The 20,236-nt window shown below is 43.3% G+C and overlaps 1 protein-coding gene across 1 annotated transcript; it reads left to right on the top strand.

The window, feature by feature from the left end:
• Positions 1–2,981: 2,981 nt before the first annotated feature.
• TMEM213 (transmembrane protein 213) lies at positions 2,982–7,176 on the top strand. Its single transcript, XM_009982370.2, has 3 exons — positions 2,982–3,084; positions 5,314–5,382; positions 7,007–7,176. The coding sequence occupies exons 1-3, from the start codon at positions 3,003–3,005 to the stop codon at positions 7,174–7,176; spliced, it is 321 nt and encodes a 106-aa protein (XP_009980672.2). The 5' UTR covers positions 2,982–3,002.
• Positions 7,177–20,236: the final 13,060 nt, after the last annotated feature.

Genomic DNA, 20,236 nt, shown 5'->3' with positions numbered 1-20,236 from the left:
TGTAAACAGAAAATATATATCTATAGACAGAGTGGGCGTGTACGTGTGTGATAAAGGTAATAACTTTGAGCGCCACACCTGGTTGTGACATGTCAAGGGTAATACCTTGGTCATCAGAGAACTTTACCTGTGAAACGTTCTGTGGCACAAAACATACCAAATGGTAGGTATTGCCTTCTTCGTAATCATCAGAACAAGCAGACCAGCAGCCCTATGCACTGTGGAAGAGTCTCCAAAGGGAACGGGTGAGGACAAACCTAATTTCAGAGTAAACAGAGTCCTGCCTTGAGAACTGCATGGGAATGGGAGCCCCCATCTTTGCCAGTGCTGCCGTCATGCCTTGCGTGCTGGGGCAGCCCGTGGATGTGTAGAAACCAAGCCAGGGGAAGGCTTTGGAGAGTCTTATCACTCTTCGGGCAGTCACAGTGCTGAAATATGAATGTGTTACACAGAAGGAATGAAGCAAATCCAAATCTGTGTCAGGAGATGATTTTATAGGGCTCCCATTGTGCCTGAACTTATCAAGCAAAGCCTTCATTTCCAATCCAATCCAAAAATTGCTGAAGCAGAGAGCAGCCTGTTCGCTGCTTCAGGAGGCTTTGGAGCAGGCCCTTTCTGACCCATGGAGGGAACACATTTTGGAAAGGAAAAGAAATGCATTATGTTAAGCCTGCAAAACATTCTCAGCATCCCTGCGAAATGGGCATGTTTACCTGCAAGCTGACAAAGAGCATTTAGGTAATAGTGAAAATTCAAAAGACATTTCATCGTAAATCGAATTATCCATGCAATAGTGGAGCAGTTTTGTCTTTTCATTCCCCCTCAAACATTTTGTGCTGCACACAACACTTTTGTACTCGATATTTGTGCAAAATTAACTGCCAGGTCAACTTTCAGAAGGATCACAGGTGAGAAATTCAGGAGGGACAGGTGAAGACGGAAGAAAGTGGAGGATCTTTCCCCAGTAAAAAGTTGAGTTTTAGTTTCGATGGAACAGAGTGCTCAGATAAAAACACAAATTAAAGACAACTGGCACGAAAGGACTTAGGCACTGAAATAAGGCAGAGATTAAGATTACCCTATAGGTTAATTTCAAGAAGGTCTGAGCAGTCAGAGTATTTTACAGCACCTGACTCATGTCTACTGAGGCCAAGAGCAATGGTTGCCGGAGTCTCGCTCCCAGCCTAGCACGACACACCTTGGGACACCCCTTGGGTGTCAGCTGAAGGACGAGGTCATGGAAACCCTCAGCAGCTGCAAGTGGCTGGTCGTGGTCCGGCCGGCACAGCCCAAACTCTGCCAGCCCCGGGTGGCATGTTGACACAAAAACAGGGAGAGAAGGTGGGTAAACATGCCCGTTTTAGCTGGCCTGCCTCCACCTGCGGCTCAGTGTGCCCTCTCTCTGGGGGAAACCTCTGGCTGCCTGTGTCCTGCTGCATCACGGAAATATTGGCAGCTAGAAGGGAGCAGAGTTTTTTCAGTGGCCAGGGGTGGCCAACGGGGAGGAAAAGCGGGTTCGCCCCACAGAAACGCTGGGCAGGGCTAAACTTATGTGGGTTTTGCTCTCAAGGCTTTTCTTAAACAGAGACCGAGCAAACCTCACAGTTTTGCACAGCAGCACCCCGTTGTATGCAGTTCACAAGGGAAGCCTATTATGTCCACCCCTGCAGGTTTCAGTAGTGTGGAAGGAAAAAAAGAGAAAATTATAAAATATGTCCATCCTACTAGGCTTGCTGCCCCAGGCGCCTTCCTCCTTGCCTCCCATAGGATAGCTGCACTTCCAGAACAGGTCCCACACGGCTTCGTTCTTCCGTGAGCACCCCCAAAGCCATGAGCGACCGCTGCTGAAGAGCACCAGCAACCGGCTCCCTGCTAAGCCCACCTCTCCCAGCGCCTTCCTGCCTGATTTGACATCTAGCAAAGACGTTACAGAGGGTCAAAGCAAGGAGCAAGCAGAGCCAACAGCCCCGGAGACAGCAGCATCGTGCAGTGCTCGTCAGACTAAGACGACACCACAAGTACTTCAATGGCATGGCTTTTCCAGCCAGGATTGTAGAAAAAAAGCCTTGCCCTCCAGCCAATGTAATTCTACCAGCAAGCCTCCTGGTCTGCAGATATTGCTGTGCTGGTGGGAAGCCCTTTGCCCATGTCATGGTTTTACCCGTGCCATGGAAGAGATGGAAGAAAAAAAAAAAAGCAAGCACCTTTTTCAGTATGACGTTGCACATGGATGATGGAGGCAGCAACAGCGCTGCGCTCACGGGGCGAGAACGGCCACAGCTCCTTCCCGTGCAGGCCCCAGGCTGGAACTCCGTAACTTGGCACAGGTCCTTACAGAAAGGCCGCAGTCGCTGTGTAACAGGTGTCAGTGGCCTACATGAAGCAGCTGATTTCCTCCCATTTCTTGGTGGAAACGCGCCTGTATCCTGTGTTAACTCAGTAGCTGCTGTATTGGCTTGACCAAAGACTGCTTTCGTTTTTTTTAGGCTTCCACACAGCCCTTCCAAAAAAGCATCATTGCCGGGCAGTTTTGGGGGAGGTCAAGCCAGTAAACATATAAAAATCAAAGTTAGACAGGGAGACAAATTCTCTGCCCCAATCCTCTGCTCCTTTCCAGCTCTATTGGACCACCTCGGCAGGACCAAAGGAGACTCAGAAGACAGAAGCTGCCTGAGACCCTATTAGGAAGGGCTGGCTCCAGAGGGCTTTCCTCTCTCCAGCTGCAGCAGATCCTGGGGAGAAACCTTCAGGCTTGACCTTCAGGGGCTGTCCACCTGCCTGGGTGCTGGTATCCACCTCCTGCCGGAGCTGTTTTGGTCAGAGCCCTTATCTTTCCTCACCCGGTCACAGCAGGAGAGTCCAAGGTGTCCTGGCAGCAGGCAGCTCCTTTGCTCCACCCTCCACACCGGCTCTCCGAGCTTACCGGGCATTTGCTGAACCAGAACTGCCAGTGACAGCGACCTGCTCCTTGCGGCTGCTCGGGTGGTAGCTGGACCCCCGGCATGAAGCACTTCTCCTGCAAGCTCCGGGCAGCCTTTGCTGTGCTCGTCTTCACCATCACGCTCTGGTATCCCTACTCAGCAGGTATGTCTCTTCTCTTATGCTCCAGTTTCTATACCCTGCCTTTTCCCTCACCCTTCCCAATACTTAAATATAGCGCCCACCGACAATAATTTGTGCTTTAAAAACAAGGTGGGCTCCCTCGTTTCATCTAAAAAGTCTGAAGAGCTGGAATTGATTAATGCTGATGGGAATTACTTGACGTGGTTGATCATCTTTCAGAGGAGATGTGCTTTTCCAGCTGTTTGCAGACCCGCTGTAAATGTGACTGAGCTGCACATCGCTCCGCTGAATGGCAAGGAGATAGGGGACCACAGTTACTTGGCTTTCACGTGCTTGCTGAGGCAAGGGACCATTTGAAACACCATCCAAAAGGCTCACTGCAGTCCAGTTTAGCTTTTACTAGGTGCTTTTTGCAGGAAGTCTGGCTTTGATGCCTCCTTAATTGGAGAAGTTGCCTAAAACTAAAATGTAAACGAGACCTATGAGCTGCTCTTTTTCCATCAGGCTACTGCCTACATTTGTATATCAGCACCAGATGAGACCTGCCAGATGTTTAAAGATGGGTTAGCTTTGACAGTCTGTCCTTTGGGCTGTAAAGTCTATAAACGTGAACCAATGCTCTGTATTCTGCAGTGTGCTCTTCCACAGGTCATACATAGTTTTTAATGATTCTTCTCAATGCTCCTGTGAGGTACTTATTAACCCAGAAAATAAATATAAATTATGGGCTTGGCCAAGGTCATTCAGCAAGTCCTAGCAGAGTCAGAAAGAGGAATGGGGAGCACTCGGATCCCTCCCTGGAGCAGGCTGCCCAGGGACCTGCTGCGTGGCAGCAGCTGTAAAGAAAGCTCTGGTCTTGTTGACAGTCGGTCAGCTCAAAATGCAAAGTTGGACAACAGCCAGTGATCCCAAGGGGGACATCTCCTGCAGGACAACCTCAGTTAATTTGCTGTTACTTTGAAAATATCAAACTCGACACAAAAGTTTGGTCAAAGATCTTGTTCTGTTTTGTTTTCCTGACCTGAAACTAAACCTGAGCCATTATTTTGAACTCTTCAGTAAAATCGAGCTGGAACTGATTTTCTCTCTCCGTCACGCTCCAAATTATCAGCTTAGAGTGATTGTTTGACTAGAAATAGTTCTCTTATAGCTTCTGCTTGGTCTGTGGACCAGCAGCACGTTGGACCCTCTCCATCTGCATGCAGCAGGGGCCCTTACTCCTGTAGGCTCTCCAGGCTTCCGTGTCTCTGCAGACCATTTCAGCATGGGATACTTCACCTGGCTGAACTTGAACTGAACTGCTCATAGTGGCACAGGAGGAGATAACATCTTTGACTCCCTTCCTTCTGCAGCAGGGGACAGGCTGGTGTCACTGCACAGGGACCACAGCAGCATGCGCACGCGGGTGTCCCGCTGCTGTCCTTGCATCTGATCCTGCAGTGCCGTGAGGCAGATGCTGAGGGCAAGGGGGGCGGTTAGGAGGTCTAAGGAGGCTGTGGCCTGTGGCACCACGTACAGATTCGGAGGGCTGGAGACCGGCTGCAGAGCAGTGCCAGAGCGCACGTGCGCTCTGATTCTGGGCAGGAGGCAGGATAAAGAGGCAAAATCTTCACTGAAGCCCCTGTCCCTCTCCCTCCCTCACTTATTTGTGTGTTGCATTTTCCAGACTGAGCTGGTTACTGTGCTGGCCTGAACAGACACAGCTGGCCTGAACTGCAGCAAAGCCAATGCTTCCCGCTGAGGCTGTGGAGGGTCTGCCGAGGTTCTGCGCGGGTGGCTCAGCCCTCGGCTCTGCCGCACTCCTCCGCACCGTGGAGTTAGTGGGACTTTTCTCAGGGCAAAAGGAGGTAGATGCACAGCTCACTGGCCATGGATCTCCCCTGTGCCACTGCATGCCCTCTCTCATTTCAGCCCTTGCTCGATCTGCTCTTGCAGCTTGGGCAAGGACAGTGGTTAATTTCGGCTCTGAGTGAACGGCTCATGCCAGGGTTATACTCAGGCAGAGGCACAGTGGTTCAACTGCTCCTTATGGCTGGTGCTAGAGGTCTCTCTAGAGTCTGTGTTGACAGTGGTGGGATGAGAAAGCATACCTTGATGCAGCAACATTTAGGGGTAGGAACTTATTTTCTCCAAGTTGTTTCCATCCCACAGACTTCTGCAAGGCCAACAGCTGTCAGATTTTCATGCTTGATGCCCAATATTGCTTTTCTAATCCAACTTGCCTTTTCTCCTATGCTTTCCTTCTGGCAGCAGCTGCAGATGTTTCCAATGGTTCAACAAGCACCACGCTTGCAGATGAGTACGAAGCACCATGCCTTTGTAAGTCTTCATAAACCACTACTACCACGATAAAGCCAGGTGATGAGACTACACAGGTGACCAAGTGGTTATCCTGGAAAAAGATTTATCTGTTGTCAAGGCTTCCATTGTGGGTAAAATTCTAGGATGTGTTTCTTAGACTCCTCCATTGGCTTGCCCAGTATAATATCTCAGGTGCATTCAGAGGGACTCATAGCTTTGAACAGATTAATTTGTAGCTAATTCAATTTCTGTGTCCTAAAGCTCCCTGCCAGATTGCCTGCCTGCAGCCACAACATGGATTCCCCCTTCCCTCACCCTACCAGGTCTTCCCCAAACAGCCAGTCTCAGCAACCTTAGATCCCGTCAGTCCTCCCAGAGTTATCCTCCATCCCAAATGCTGAATATCCCCACCACCCTGCACTTGCCAAATTACAGTACATGTACCAATAGAGGTATGCTACTTCAAAACATGGCATAGGCACAGGGGGCAGGCATCCATCTCCCTTCTCTAGGCACACAAATGATGTCTCTCTTGCTGTGGGAAGAGGTGTTCTCTACAGTGCCGGACAATTGTACCGTGCGCACTGAAGGCTGGCACACAGGAACACGGTCCTGCCAGACATACGTGAATGAGAGCAACTGAGCTGCACCTCCACTTGCCATTTCCCTGGAAATGTGCAAAAGGCTGGCTGCCCTGCACCGAGCTCAGGAGGCATTCACTTCTCACAGCTGACAAGCTTTGTGCACGTCAACAAGCAATGCGTGTTAACTGCAAGGTGGTTTTGGCTGCCTCAGCTCTCCTGGGTACTGGGGTTTCACCTTCTATTCCAGCCCCAGTGGTCGAGACACCATGATCCTCCAGGCTCTCTTTTGATATTTTCACGTTACCATCTAGGATGCAGATACAGAACTGGGTATCTTCACTGTGCCCTTGTGATGGAAAAAGTATGACAGATGCCTTCAAATAACAGCATAAACGAAACAACTAATGACACGTTCCTTAACTGACTTTAGGAAATTGGACTGATTTAAACAACAAAAAAAAAGATGCAAAAAGTGCAAGAAAAAATAAATGGAATTGTTAAAAATTATTTCATTTTTAAACACGTAAAACGAGGATCCCCCAATGGTGGCATGTTTTGCAGTTGTTACACACAAGTCACAGTTAACAGCCCAGCAGAGAGCAGCTGCTGCTTCTATTGTAAGCAGAGGAATTGGGTACCTGAACTATTGGAGATCCTGCTGAAGGTGTCTCCGCTAGAGATCCCCTTACTCTCTCACATGAAGGTTTCTCTACTCTGAGTGTATTTTTAACTAGCTACTTCTATCACCCTCCATTCCTAAAACTGACTGAGGAGATGCTAAGTAGGTGTTTTAAAAAATTTCCATAACGGTGGGCACAGCGGTAAGAGGAGCAGCTTAAGTGTTTGGCCAGACAGGGATGACCAAGTCTTGAAGATGTACAGATGAAACTGAATATTGCCATCCCCCAGGTTAAGAGCAAGGCTTAGGGGAAAGATGCCAGGGCAGAGTGACAGGCCACAGGGCAGACAGCGAAGTCACTGTCTCATCCGCCTTCTAGCAAAGGAAACCTGTTACGCACTTAGCCTCCCATCAGCTCACTTCATTTCTTTGCCACCAGATGTGAACTACTGCACGCAAGCGGCCATGTGCTGCCCAACGGGTGTGGATGATTACGGATGGATTGCAGCGGCCGTCGGCTGGAGCCTCTGGTTTCTGACTCTCATCCTGCTCTGCGTGAACAAGATCATGAAACTGCGGCCTGATGAACCCAAATATTTGGTAGCCTGAAGGAGGGCAAGCCAGCGAGCAGCACCTGGGAGCAGTGACGTGCAGACAGACTGACAGAGCATTTCAATCACTTCCTAAGAAACAAAAAAAGAAAGGGAACATACCTTCAGCCAAAACCCACCAGATTTAAGCTAGGGCTTCATCCTCCCTGGCAGGTCAGAGCTGCCAGCCCAGGTGTGGAGCAGGCAAGACCTTGCAAGTCACCACGTATGTCCCACAGTGCACAGAAAACCTTTCCTCTGAGCCCTTTCATGCTTGCTGTGAGTGGGCCAACGGAAACGAGATGCTGAAGGACCAGTCACCTGTCTATAGCATATTGTCTTAAGACAATCCAGTATATAACCTTTGCCTTTGAAACAGAAAGTGGGCAAATAAAGCTATTTTCTGGAGGATCAATGTTACCAGATCTGTAACTAAGCTATAGGCCAGGTTACATCAGTAAGCAGATGTAACTCATTCGTTATACTGAGTCCTCCTCACTCACCAGTCTGTGGTACTTTTAAGTCTATTAACACTGATACTATTGAAAACTCTGTTATGGATTGTTTGGGTTGGTGTGAAATAAAAACTAGTTTTTCCAGTGCAGTTTATATGCGAACTGTTTCGTAGGAATCAAAAGTTGGTTGTATTTATTCAGCTTGCGTCTGCCCCAGTAACCAAGCCAAGCTGAACCGTGGCAAGCAGGTTTAAACCAGCATATCCAATTCATGCACAAAACTGTTCCTAATTATGCAAGATGATAATAAACACTCTTATTGATGGAAAGATTCACACTGACTCCTTGATACTGATAAAGCTTATAGTGGTAAGGAATTACCCAACCCAAATTGTTAGAAACATGATTCTAACCATAAATATTCATGCAGGAAGGTTTGCCTCATTGCAGTCAAACTGTCTGGTTTGGGGCAGTTGCGCCAGTTTGATTTTTATCCATTATTAAAACAACAAATCAGTGTTAAACTCATCTAGACATACACAGGACTAGCAAACTTGCTAGAGACCAACTGAAATGAAACATTAAAAGTTACTCTTAAACCAAAGAAAGCTGTATTGGAGATTTGCATCTCTTAAATATCAGTAAAGCCTCCCTTCAGCTTATCAATGCATAACTTTTCCAGTTAGAAAAGATACCAATCAGTTTCAGACTCTTCAGATTGATTCTGGCACAACTAGACACATCGATCAGGACAACTCTGCCATTTCAGAGTGATGGGCAGGCATCCCTTATCAACTATCCACCACCAACAAAAACGGGTACAAATTAGACACGGAGGAAAAGACATCCTTTGCTAGCGTTAGTATCACTTAACACAAAAAGTCTTCTGGACTGAAATGCTGAGCAGAGATGCTGGTATCAGTACAGAAAGTTTTGAAAGGGAAGGGCTTAATTATTTTGTGACTTTTTTACTGTGTGTGTTTTGTTTGGTTGTTTTGTGGTTTGTTTTTTTTTTTTCTTTTTTTTTTTTTACATGCACTATGCTACTAGTAGTAAACAATCACAAAACAATTCTCAATTGAGAAAAAAAATCTCAACATTTAAATATGTAACAATTAGAACAAAAGTAATTTTCACAAGACAAATCTCTGTGTTGGACCAGACAACTCCTCCTTTCCACTGAAAAAAAAAATGTAAACAAACTCATATACGTACAAAGTTACAGAAACAAAGGACTGCATCTTATTGTTGGTGTTGACTGAAAGAACAGTGAGTCGACAGTTAATAACCACTGCAGTCACGGATGGACAACAAATCCAGCTACGTACATTTTTTTCCCCTGATTTATTAGTTCTGATAGTGGAAAATGTGCATTGGCCTGAAAGCAATGTGATAGATACAGTGAAAAAGTCTCCATGTGTTGCGTCAGTGCCTACTTTCTGCAGACCTCTTCCTACAGTCCTCCAGTCTTATGGAGATTGTTCTCCTGGTTGGGAACACAGAAGTGCCTGCTGGATATGGCACTGGTTTTCATCTTTGAGGGCATATGTTCCATAGCTTCCACATTTCCTTGGCTAAGGCCATGACTGCATGGACGCAGCTAGTCAAGAAAGCAAATCTATTCCAGTCTGAAGAGCTGTAAGCACAGGATGCAAATTCTAGATGCCTTACAGCCCACAAATAAGCTTCATAACAACTGGGCAATTCTGGGGGGCTTCCTAAAGCCTGCCTTTAAAAGTACAGCTTGTTTGGTTTTCATACTCTTAAAAATAGTTTGCTTGTGTGCAGCTACCTTCAAGGAATGTAGCAGACTTAAACCTCAAGTTTCGCTTCTCACAGCTTCTGTCGAGGATTCCCAGCTCAACTCAACTGGGGAAAAATAAGCAAAAAACCCCACAGTTTTTCATATAACGTAATGCCCTCAAGGATTTTGTATGCCTATGTTCAAGCGCGACACCCAAGTCTCAACAAATTCAGGTACACAAATGGAATACCTTACAGATCATTTCTGCTGTGAAATGTATACGTTTTCTAGACCAGTGATCTGCAAACCTCTGATCTAATTTAACAGCTTTGTTTCCTTACTGCATCACCTACTTTGACACTGCCAGGTTTGATCTATAGCTTCTTCTTTTTGAGTCACTTGACTTCCTATGAAGTGGACTGGGTCATTTAGAAAAATGTAGTCCTGTAATGAATTTCATAAACATACTACTACTCCCACAGTGTTTGAGATCTCTACACAAAATGGCAGCATCCCAAAAGCTCAGAGGCTACCAGTGTAAACATCTTATCTGTTCCTATGCAATATAATACGAAAAAATGCAATACTATTTTAAAGAGACTCTCTGAGGTACACACTATGTATTGTACTGACCCTAGGCATAGGAGGCAATCACAAGTACAAGGCAAAGCAACGCACCATGCAAAAGGAGAAGAAAAGCCCTTACAGTATTATCAGTTTTTCAGGGGCTTGTCAATAGCTACAGAAAGCACAGAATAAAAAAGCTGCATCCAGAAGACTTGAGAAATTGACATAAAGACAAAAAATTAGTATGCAGAAATGGATTATACATACCCGATTTACAATAAATATAATCTAAAGATTATTTGTGGTCCGCTGTTACATTTTGTGGAGTATTTCTAGCTAGGGAACACATAGTAGCACAGCTTGTGGGTTATAACCCCTATTTTAAGGCCAATCAAGTCACAGTAAAATGTTGTGGTCTGGTTTTGATGCACAAATTAAAGGTGACTCAATAGTAAAATGCCTTATAAATGTGGTCCACAAGCAATGTCATAGACTGGTGTACTCATTTATTATGTGTATTATTTCATGCTCCTAATAATATCCCTGACAGTATAATACCTCTAATAGTAGATCCCCAAATAGTGTAATGTTGCCCAAGTCCTGTTGACTTCAAGGGAGCTACACATATACCCAGCACATGTCTTGTTCTGTTGTCTGGGTTTTTTTCATTGTAATTCAGGAAATTTGTCATTTTTGTTTCCATAGGAAACCTTGGAAGCAAAACATAACTCCTGATTTATCAGTGTGCATAAATCATTTCACTTGTGTTAAACCTTGGTTCCCCTTCAGACCGCTACATAGACTGTCATGCTCTAGCACTGAGCCAATTCAGGCTCTTGTACATCTCAATGCATGTGAAAAATAAGATGATAGCTCACATGACCTATTAAGCTGCAAACTACCCTCGTAGAACAATGATGGAAAAGTTAACACTCCAGTTATTTACAGTACATTGTCCAGTCAAATTCTATATTCCTGGACCAAAAAGTTCCTCACTGGAATGAGATGGAGAAGAAATCTATGCCAGCTCACATGATTTAGCACAAAGAAAAAGAAAAAAAATTGTTGAACCCTGGCTGGGTGAATAAAAGTTAGGTGTGACTGAAAGCCACGAGTTTGAACTCTAACATTGCTATCAAGCCAGAACAGTTCTTCATATTTTCTAGACAAAATTTCTGAGTTTCAGGCATGAAGGTATATAGTGCCTAGAAAGGAAAGAGAGATGCAGATGGCACCTGGGAGAGCTGCTAGACAAGTGCCTCGGACAGACAAACGGAGCAGTAGGGACATGTAACCGATCAGCATGTCTCATACCAGAAGAGAAAAACATTAGCAGCAGCACAGCATTCCAGAGTAACTACTTTAATTTGCCTGGAGATAATATCAATCACATCTGACTAGTGATTTTTTTAAATTCTTAATTCAAGACTAAATGGGTTGGTACTTGATGCATGACTCTTCATCTTTTTAGATACCATTGCTCTGGTAATGACTCACATAACTCACTGCCTTTATCCTTGGGGTTTTAGTGAATGAGCTACATATTAAGCAATTGCACTTTACAATGATTACACTTTGCAAAATCACTAGAGGGATGAAAACTGGCAAGCATCAGAGCTTCCTACTCACACGAAACACACAGAGAAAAGACAGGTTAAATTCATAAGAAAAAGCGCTCTGTACTGGGACTCTGTAGGAATTTTGATAAAGCCATTACAAAAACTAAGATTCCAGAAAATTATTGTAATTAATTACAGCCAAGGAATGAAATATATAGGCATTCTTGGGAAGCAACCATCTTCTCTCATCCTTAAGCTCCAGATCCTGCTTATTTTGTGGTATCGGTGGTACCAGCATGTTGTGGAATTCAAACCTCGCTGCAGGTTTCTGTCCCAGACTCAAACATGCACTTTTCAAAGAGCTTATTTCCATCTCTTATTTCATAATAACCTTCTAGAAATTAACACGGGGTAAACAATGCAGTATTGTCTCCCACATCTGCAAACACTTTGGGAAAAAAATACAGCTGTAAGAGAAATGCAGACTTTTCCTCTCCAATTTGACAGTACAAAATCTAGAGATGCATACAGTTAACCATTTTGCTCACCTATCAGAAATAACAATTTATGGGCCCCTATGCCTTACTGACATAAAGCTCCCCCAGCATTGACTTCTCCCTCCAAAAAGAAAGCCTCTCCGCAGTCGTAGGAGAAAGTGTCCTGTCTCAGCGACCAGCAAACGAAGCTGTTCCCAACCCCACAACCTGCTTGTCACGGTGCCCTTTGCTCTAAGAGCTAAAGGACTAAATTAATTGTAAAAGTCTACACTTTCTCCCTCTGCCATAACGTGTGGTAAAGTCACGTCTTCCATCTGTAGACCTGCCAGTCACACATTTGGGAGACAGCGTGAACTAAACACCATTCACGCTGTGTCAGTCCCAAACATTCACGCTGTGTCAGTCCCAAATCCCTCCAATTTTCTGTCTCTCCAAAGTCCTCCACCACAATTTGGTTTGCCACGTGAGGGAACCAAAAGAGCCTGGGGCAATTTATAACCTAATTTAGATGAAGATTCCACCAGCTGTACAGACCTTTCGCATGCTGTTGCAACACCAAAGAGGGATCAAAGGCCCCTCTAGTCCAGTTCTGTCTCCCAGCAGCAGGTATTTGGGGAAGAAGTTAAAAACTACACTGCACCCAGCAATCCTCCCTTCCCCTCCCCTCCCCTCCCCTGCCCAGCTCACAGGTGAAATACAGTGCCCTTCTGATACAGAACTGAGCTCTTGCAGCAGCTCTTCCCCCTGGCATTTTGAAATTAATCCTTTGAGGACCGTAGATAGTTTCATGCAATAATACCTTTCTTCGACTTTTTCTTTTCAACTTTTCCCTTGTGATTCCAATCACCCCCCACCCTCCTCTTTCCCATTGATCTCGTTTTCCATAAACTTCACATAACTCACTACTGAGTCTATGCATCAACTCAAACAGAGCGTGTCACCCTTCAACTATTTAATGAGTGGCTTTATTTTTTAACACAAGCATACAGAAAACACTTCTCTAACCCTCAAGTCCTAGTTGAACTTTCTGCTGACTCTGCGCTCTTTGGTGGCTGTATCTTCCAAACTATTTACCCATTTCAGCTTTACCTTTGTTATTCACTATTTACTCAATACATGATGTTCCTCCCCTTCACTCCCTGCCCACAGCTGTGCCCAATGTTGTTTGCAACAACCCAAAAGACCTGCCTTGTCCTTTCCTCTCTTCCCTTTCCAGTGGGGAACGGGGAATCAAATCGACCTCCAACTGATGATATTTCTGTAATCTCTGCCTCTTTTCTCATGACTTCATTCCACGAAGTTAGTTTTATTAATATCCTTTTCCAGTCTCTTTGATGTATTTAATCATAAAGACAAAACAAGTGGTACCAACACACAAAGCTGCAGTTGGTGAGTCACTGGGAGAATCAGAACCGTCTTTCCTCGCTTCTAGTTTCCAGATCTCACGACTAAACACACAAGCCAAATTAGATCTTTGCTGTGACTTTCTGGAGCAAAAGTTGCAGTACTTCCTCAAGTCCTCCACAGCTCTGTCTGCTTTGTCTAAATGGTGGAAGAGAAGGGACGTATCAGCAAAGCAACCTCTGCTAGACAGTTTCAACATACCGTCCCACAGATCAGTCCCACAACATTTAATTCCAACATGGCAACCCTCTGGGCTCAAGTATATGAAGAAATCACCATGCTTTAGCTGAGCTATACTAATGTCTAGTACAGATGTGTGATGATGTTAGGTAAGAGATGTTAGTCCATCCTTAAATAAAGAGGACTAAATAACACTCATTGGCACTAGTGTCGGGTGCTTCTTAAGTGCAAAGCTGCAGGAACAAGCGCTCTTTGCTCCCAGGCAACGTTGTGTCAGTGATGCAGTCTACGGGAAGTGACAACCAACTTGTCTTCCTTGTAGTAGTTCACTGCAAAAGCAAGAATGTATTTTCCAGCACCCAGGCAAATTTTCTTGCACATGGCAATAAAGTATAGGAGGATGTAGTAATAACGTAAATACTTGAGTGTACCTCTACAAATCCTCTAAATGGGAGATTCCTTACCTTTGATGTGGAATTTTTGAAGTGTTCTTGTTTAAAACTGTCATTATCAAGCCTGAAGATAGAAACTACCATAAGGCTCAAACTCATCCACAGAAATGCTTGACAGGAAGTGTTCCACGTAAAATGCAAGGCAACTTACCTGAAATCATTTCATCCAGGATTGCATGGACTAACAAATCCAGTAATCGGTTCGTGAGTTTGTAGATGCCCAGATCACCTGTACCACATCAAATTTGTACCATTTCATATTTGGCAACTATGTTGAACTACTACTGATAGTGGCTAATCCACAATTCTTTCTCCTGTTTCCTTAAGTCCAAGGATAAAAGCTTCTTGTGTTTTTTTTTTTTTATTTTATTATCGCAGTATTTTTTAAACTCCTATTTCTTTAGTCAGCTTTCTTTCAAATCTGCATTTCAGGACCAAAAAAATGCAGCGCATTGCCAAATATAACACTACATTAATTCTCCTTGAATATAAAGAAATTTTTCCTGAAACACAAACAATATCCAGCTACTGCTTTTAAATCATGCACAGCACTAAAAATCGTTCAAACAGCCTGGATGAGAAAACCAACCTCTGAGAAGCCTTGGGACGGAAACCTTAGGGAAGTTTTCATGGGAACATGACAGAGCTCTTAAGAAGCATGTACATCAGCATATATTTGGAAGTGCAAACCCAGTAATTTTCATCTTTCCGTCTTTTTTTCTACTCTCTTAATTCTCATTTCACTTTGCCTGCTCTACACGTGGCAGTAAGAGGATTACAGTAAGCAAACCTGAAAACCACCATGTCAGGGATCCACAGAGGTTTAGCCTTGATTTCAAAAGAATCTTCAGAGCATTTGTTCAAATGTGCCAAGATTTTATTCCCATTAAGGCAAGATGTAACAGCCTAAACATAAATTTCCAGTTATGGAGTAAGAACTACTCAAAACTAAACAGGAGTGGCCATTACAAAGGAAAACATATACTTTAAATTTAAAGAGTATCAAGAGAAAGTAACACGAAATCAAGACAAAACATTCCAGCTCTACAAACTAGAAGTGCAAAGAAACGTGTATTTTTCTAGTACTAATGCAACTTTTTCTTAATCTATCAGTCTTCAGTGGGATTCACAGGACTGCAGCTTTACTCCGGAAAAGTCTCTTCAAAAATGCAGCGCAACTCCACAGGATTTTTGCTTCTCAAGTTTCTTACTCTCAGGGTAAGTAAACTCCCCCTGGGACTTGTACATCAAGCTAGACACATCTTGCCAAGTGCATCCCAAACAGTACTACAGAATTTGTAGGATAAATTCTCCTTCCCAAGCATACATACAACTCAATGGTTTTCAGTGGAAGTCATGCAGATGCAACCAGAGACAATATGTAGACCAACATTTGGATCTGAATTACCGATCTGTCACAAGCTGAGTTTGTTCTGCCCTCAGTGAATTAGCATCAGAGATACAGAAGAAAATTTTTACAGTTCTCCTTCTGACATAAGCTCCATTTCAAGGGACGCTCACCGTAACAGAGATGCCTGACTTTTCAAGCACTGAAGTGCACTCACACCAAAATACTGCAAAACCACAGTGAGTCTTTATCAGCATTGCCAAAAAAAACTTTCATTTCTGATTTCTGCTTCCTCAGTATTCAGGACCTACAGATAGCGGAATACATGAATGACAGTAGACTGCTGACAGCAGAATACGTCCCCAGGGCTTCCACCTCATTTTTAAATAAAATATAACAGGAAGAAGGAAAAGGTGCCCACCACAAAAGGGAGTTGGATTTTTATTTCCAAGATTTTCTCTCTCTCTTTTTAGTGCACTGTCACAGGTGGTCCTGGAGACATGGTTACTGTCCTTTGCCTTCTGACAATCAGATGTCATTCTCTTTCTTTTAATCCATTTCAGCTTTATGTCCATATTCAGGAATCACCAAACAACTGTCATTTGGTTTTTTATAATACATTTATTTCTTCGCTGCTGCAAAAACATGGCCTACAACATGTTCCTACCTGAAAGTCACAAATGTTCTTCATCCTGCCACTTCAAAGCTCTTGGCCAAGATATGTTTTTTTAGAGGACTGGCACCTGTTAACAAAGAACTGCTAGTTAAGGCATAGAATGGGAAATGCCCATTTCTTCCTTGAGCTGAAAAATTGTTAAAGGTGGAAAAGTGGAGACTGTCATGAGGGTAAGAGTTGACAAATGAGTTCAACTGCCTACTGCCATCCACATCACACAACTGGTGACTTCACTCAGGCTCGAATACATACTAGCTTCCTTGAGTAATCCATCTAATATGTTTTCAAGCCATGAGTTAACACACAACAGTGTCAGCTGTTTTGGTTCTTGGGAAGTTATGATCCCTGTAAAGAGCCTCTAAGATAACGCTGCAACCCTCCTGTCAGTGGTCTAATTTAAAGGCGCTGGCTTCAGCACTTGGTAGGAACATGCATTTTGGGGTGATTAATCTATTTATGTATTTATGTGTGTGCATAAAGGTGCATGATATTGGGGTAGCTAACACCTTGCCAACCACTGCTTTGGGCGCAGAGGTGATACACAGACTTCACATGATGCTGCTGCTCTCCAACCACTACATATGAAGCCTGTTCCAAACCACTGCAAGTACAGTATGTTGCAAAGGGTCAGTGAAATTCCACTTTCTGCTCCAAAGTGCACACATTTACCATGATGAGTCCAGCACATATGCAATTCACTCCTCCTAAAAGTAAGGTTTTCTTTCCTGAGTCACATGCCCACAGTCACCGACAGGACTGTGTGTTACATCCTGGAAGAGAATATTTTATAGGGCTAAACTGTGCCCCACCTTTCAAATTGAGTGTATGAAAGATAATTGTAAAATTTCACTTAGCTCCAAAGATAATCAAGAAGCAGGCTAGAGGACAACGTTTTGGCCATGAAAAGGAAAAGCAAACCAACCAAGCTAAATTATGTAGCTCTCATCTCGCCAAGTTCTTCTATATGCCAAACTAAACACAGACTAAACACAAATGTCAAGGAAAATTGTGAAGAAAGAGAAAAGCCTGAGGATTCCACAACCCTGATGGTTTAGTCATGGAAATGGATGTAACTGTTGGTAACAGCTTTCTGTGCCTGTGCCAACTTCTCATCTGATCAGTATTTTCAGGAACTGGTAGATTCATTAATAGATACTTAAATTCAGGATACTTAAAGTTTCAGAAAAAAAAGGTTTGAGAGGTGGGTTGCTTTTTTTTTCCCCTTTTAATAGAGCAATAAGAAAAATTGGCAAAAGAGCTCAAGCACATGGGGAAGCAGAAGCTTACAGATTTTTTTCCCCTGAATTCCCAAGTAGAAACACACGTTTTGGCACATGCATTCCACAGAGTCCTTCTGTAGCACATTAAAAACCCAGCTTTTCCTATAGCTGCCGAAAGCAAAGCGTGGGTCTTCCTTGTTAAGGCCATCCTTGTAACTGGTGCCTTACGTGTTACTTTTCTCACTATATGAAGGTGCAGACTGTGCCAGCTTGTTTTTTTGTGAGCAGTGGATCAGATCTCCAGCCAGTTTGAGAATGTAAGTTCCAAACACAACTTTCTGACTTGTTATGTTTTACTGTACTGCCTCGTAATATTGCCCTGTGAAATCGTAAGTTTTTAAAGAGGGATTTTTGCATCAGAAAGCTTCTTTTATTTACCAGTACATATTTGTCCTGTGTCCCACATTCTTCGTAAGATTTGGGACTGAAAAGAACAAAGATATTCTTCCAAACATAAAAAGATGGAACATCACAGTAGTATCACCATCACTAGCAAAAATGAACAAGAGATGGCTTAAGTATCTCTAACTTTCAAAGCTTTTATTTCATATTCCTTCTTAAATAGCTGGAACTCAATGAACTTACTTTCTAGAAGTCCACATTTTCTTGAAATGAAGTCACAGTAATGTGCTAATATTATAAACACTGGCCTCTGACCTCACTGCAGAATTAAGCTGGAGAAGGATGCGGGCTATGAAAGAGATGGTTTAAATGGGAATGCTTAGGAACAGTCCTCAGCATTGTCAAAAAGACCAAATGAACATCGCCCGAAACACTCTTCATTCTGCAAAACCTGTCATTTTGCAGAAGTCTTGGCAACATTCATGTTTGCAAACTTGGCAGAAAAGAAATGTTTCTTTATTTTCATCCTAGAAGTGATTATCACACAAAAAGCTTAAAAAGATTCAAAACGTAATAACCTGTTAGCACTGCTGTTCACAACCACGCTGGTGTTCTGACTCCATTCAAACCTCAGCCAGTGCCCATGAGGGCTTCGGGTATTGGCCAGGCAACTGGAAATTAATTTAGACTGCTTCGCTACAGTAAGTCCCTCAAAACAATTTTATACAGCCTTTTGATGATCATAGGGAAACAGAAAAATAACTGAGCTTCCTAATAAAGAAGGGAAACATACCACCTCTTTTTCCACGTCATTGAGCAGCCTGTTCCTTGTTTTCACTTTGGCCATGGTGTCCTCCTACCTGTTTTTATTTCAGTCTGAGTTCTTGTCACAGTTACTGAACTGTGCACTGGAGCCAGGAACAGATTTGGTAGCCAAAGACCACCATATCGCACCAGTGTTATACATCTGTATTCTACCAGTGCCATTTTTACCCCAGTAAGTGAGGCAAATGGTGCCCTACTCTGATCAACTGCTCAACGATCTCTTTGGCGGACTACTGTTCCTTAGACCTTTTCTGACTACCATCTGCTAGTGTTTGAAATACCCACACTGTAGTAACAAATAGTTTTGCTTTTCATTTTTCTAAGGCAAGGCTCCCAAAGCCTCCTCACAAACACTGAGATTACCCCCTATCTCGGTGCCAGTTTGTTAGCTTTAGTCCAGTCTGATCTAAAAATAAACACACTCCAACAAACGACGACTTAAGTAAAATTTCTGTATGTATTATGTCAGTTACAGTTATGCAATGGCCAAATATTAGTAAATTCGTAGCTAATATTAAATTAAAACTCTGGAAAAAACAGCGACAAACAGTTCCATGGCACGTACCATTCTCACCATGGGGATAATGCTTACCCTTTGTCCAAAGGGACAGTGGAAACAAATATAAATATAGAAACTGTCTCAAAACCGCAAATCTAAGCCTAAGTTAATGCTCTAAACTGTCACTGTCTTTCACTAAATTATTCAGATCCAAACATAAACAATGATTCAGGACATCAATTTATAACGTAATGCTGGTGACCCTGTACCAGTCAAGCTGGATTGGTTTCTGTCCACAAAGCAAACTACAGAGTGGCAATGTTTTATCGCTGGTCTTGCGAGAGCATACAGTATGTAAATATATTTTTTAAAGATATACATACACGTTTCCCCAAATTCAACTGTGGCTGAGTATTCCTCTCCCAGTTTTCAATAATTTTTAAACAAAATAAATACCGAGCCCTTTCTGTTTGGATGCTTTGCTTTGTTTTTCCAGCCTGAATGAGTCTACAGATATTTTCTTAGTTATACAAGGCCAATGTTTCACTTTGCAAACATTGAAGATGAAGGAACACTTGAAGCTTCAGCACCAGAAGGAAAACAAGGAAAAGTGTAGAGGGTAGCTCCATTTGGAAGCATAGAGCTAAACAATTATTGTTCCAGTTTGTTACAAGTAGCTCATAAAGACTTTTATTCTAAGTAGTCTCATTATTCCTGACAACCAACGTGATTCTTATGTGGAATCACACCTTCAACACCCTTGAGCTGATACAGTTTGTAATCTTGCAGAACAACAACACAAACCAGTTCCCCATAAGCACTGGAGAGACCAGAATACTTGCAATCTCTTGCAAAAACGTCATCTCAGTTTATTCAAACCTTCACCTACATCCTTAGAAAAAGAAGTCTATCATACTTGGAGTTTGTTCCTGTTGTTTTTTTGTTGCTGGAGCGATGAGTTCTTGACCTAAAGTTTTATTTATATGTTACGTCGAATGAGGGTAGGGAGAGAAGAGGAGCACCTTAATATTAGCAGATTAATTAGTATTATTTGTGATGACACTGATTTTCCCTGTTTGATCCCCGTCTCTCCTTACTATCCTCATTTTGCTGCCTTTTTCAATTTTTCCAGAGTGTTGTCAACAGAGCTGTGAAAGTTCATTCTTTTGAGAGAACAACATTGCTGATTTCCTCTAAGTCTTTGCTTCCATAGGAAGCAGATACCTGGTAGATTTGCAAGGGAATGCTAAA

Source organism: Tauraco erythrolophus, chromosome 4 (assembly GCF_009769465.1).
Source record: "Tauraco erythrolophus isolate bTauEry1 chromosome 4, bTauEry1.pri, whole genome shotgun sequence".
In the NCBI taxonomy this organism is placed as follows: Eukaryota; Metazoa; Chordata; class Aves; order Musophagiformes; family Musophagidae; genus Tauraco; species Tauraco erythrolophus.
Note: the sequence above shows the minus strand (reverse complement) of the source record. Positions and strands in the feature narration are given on the sequence as shown.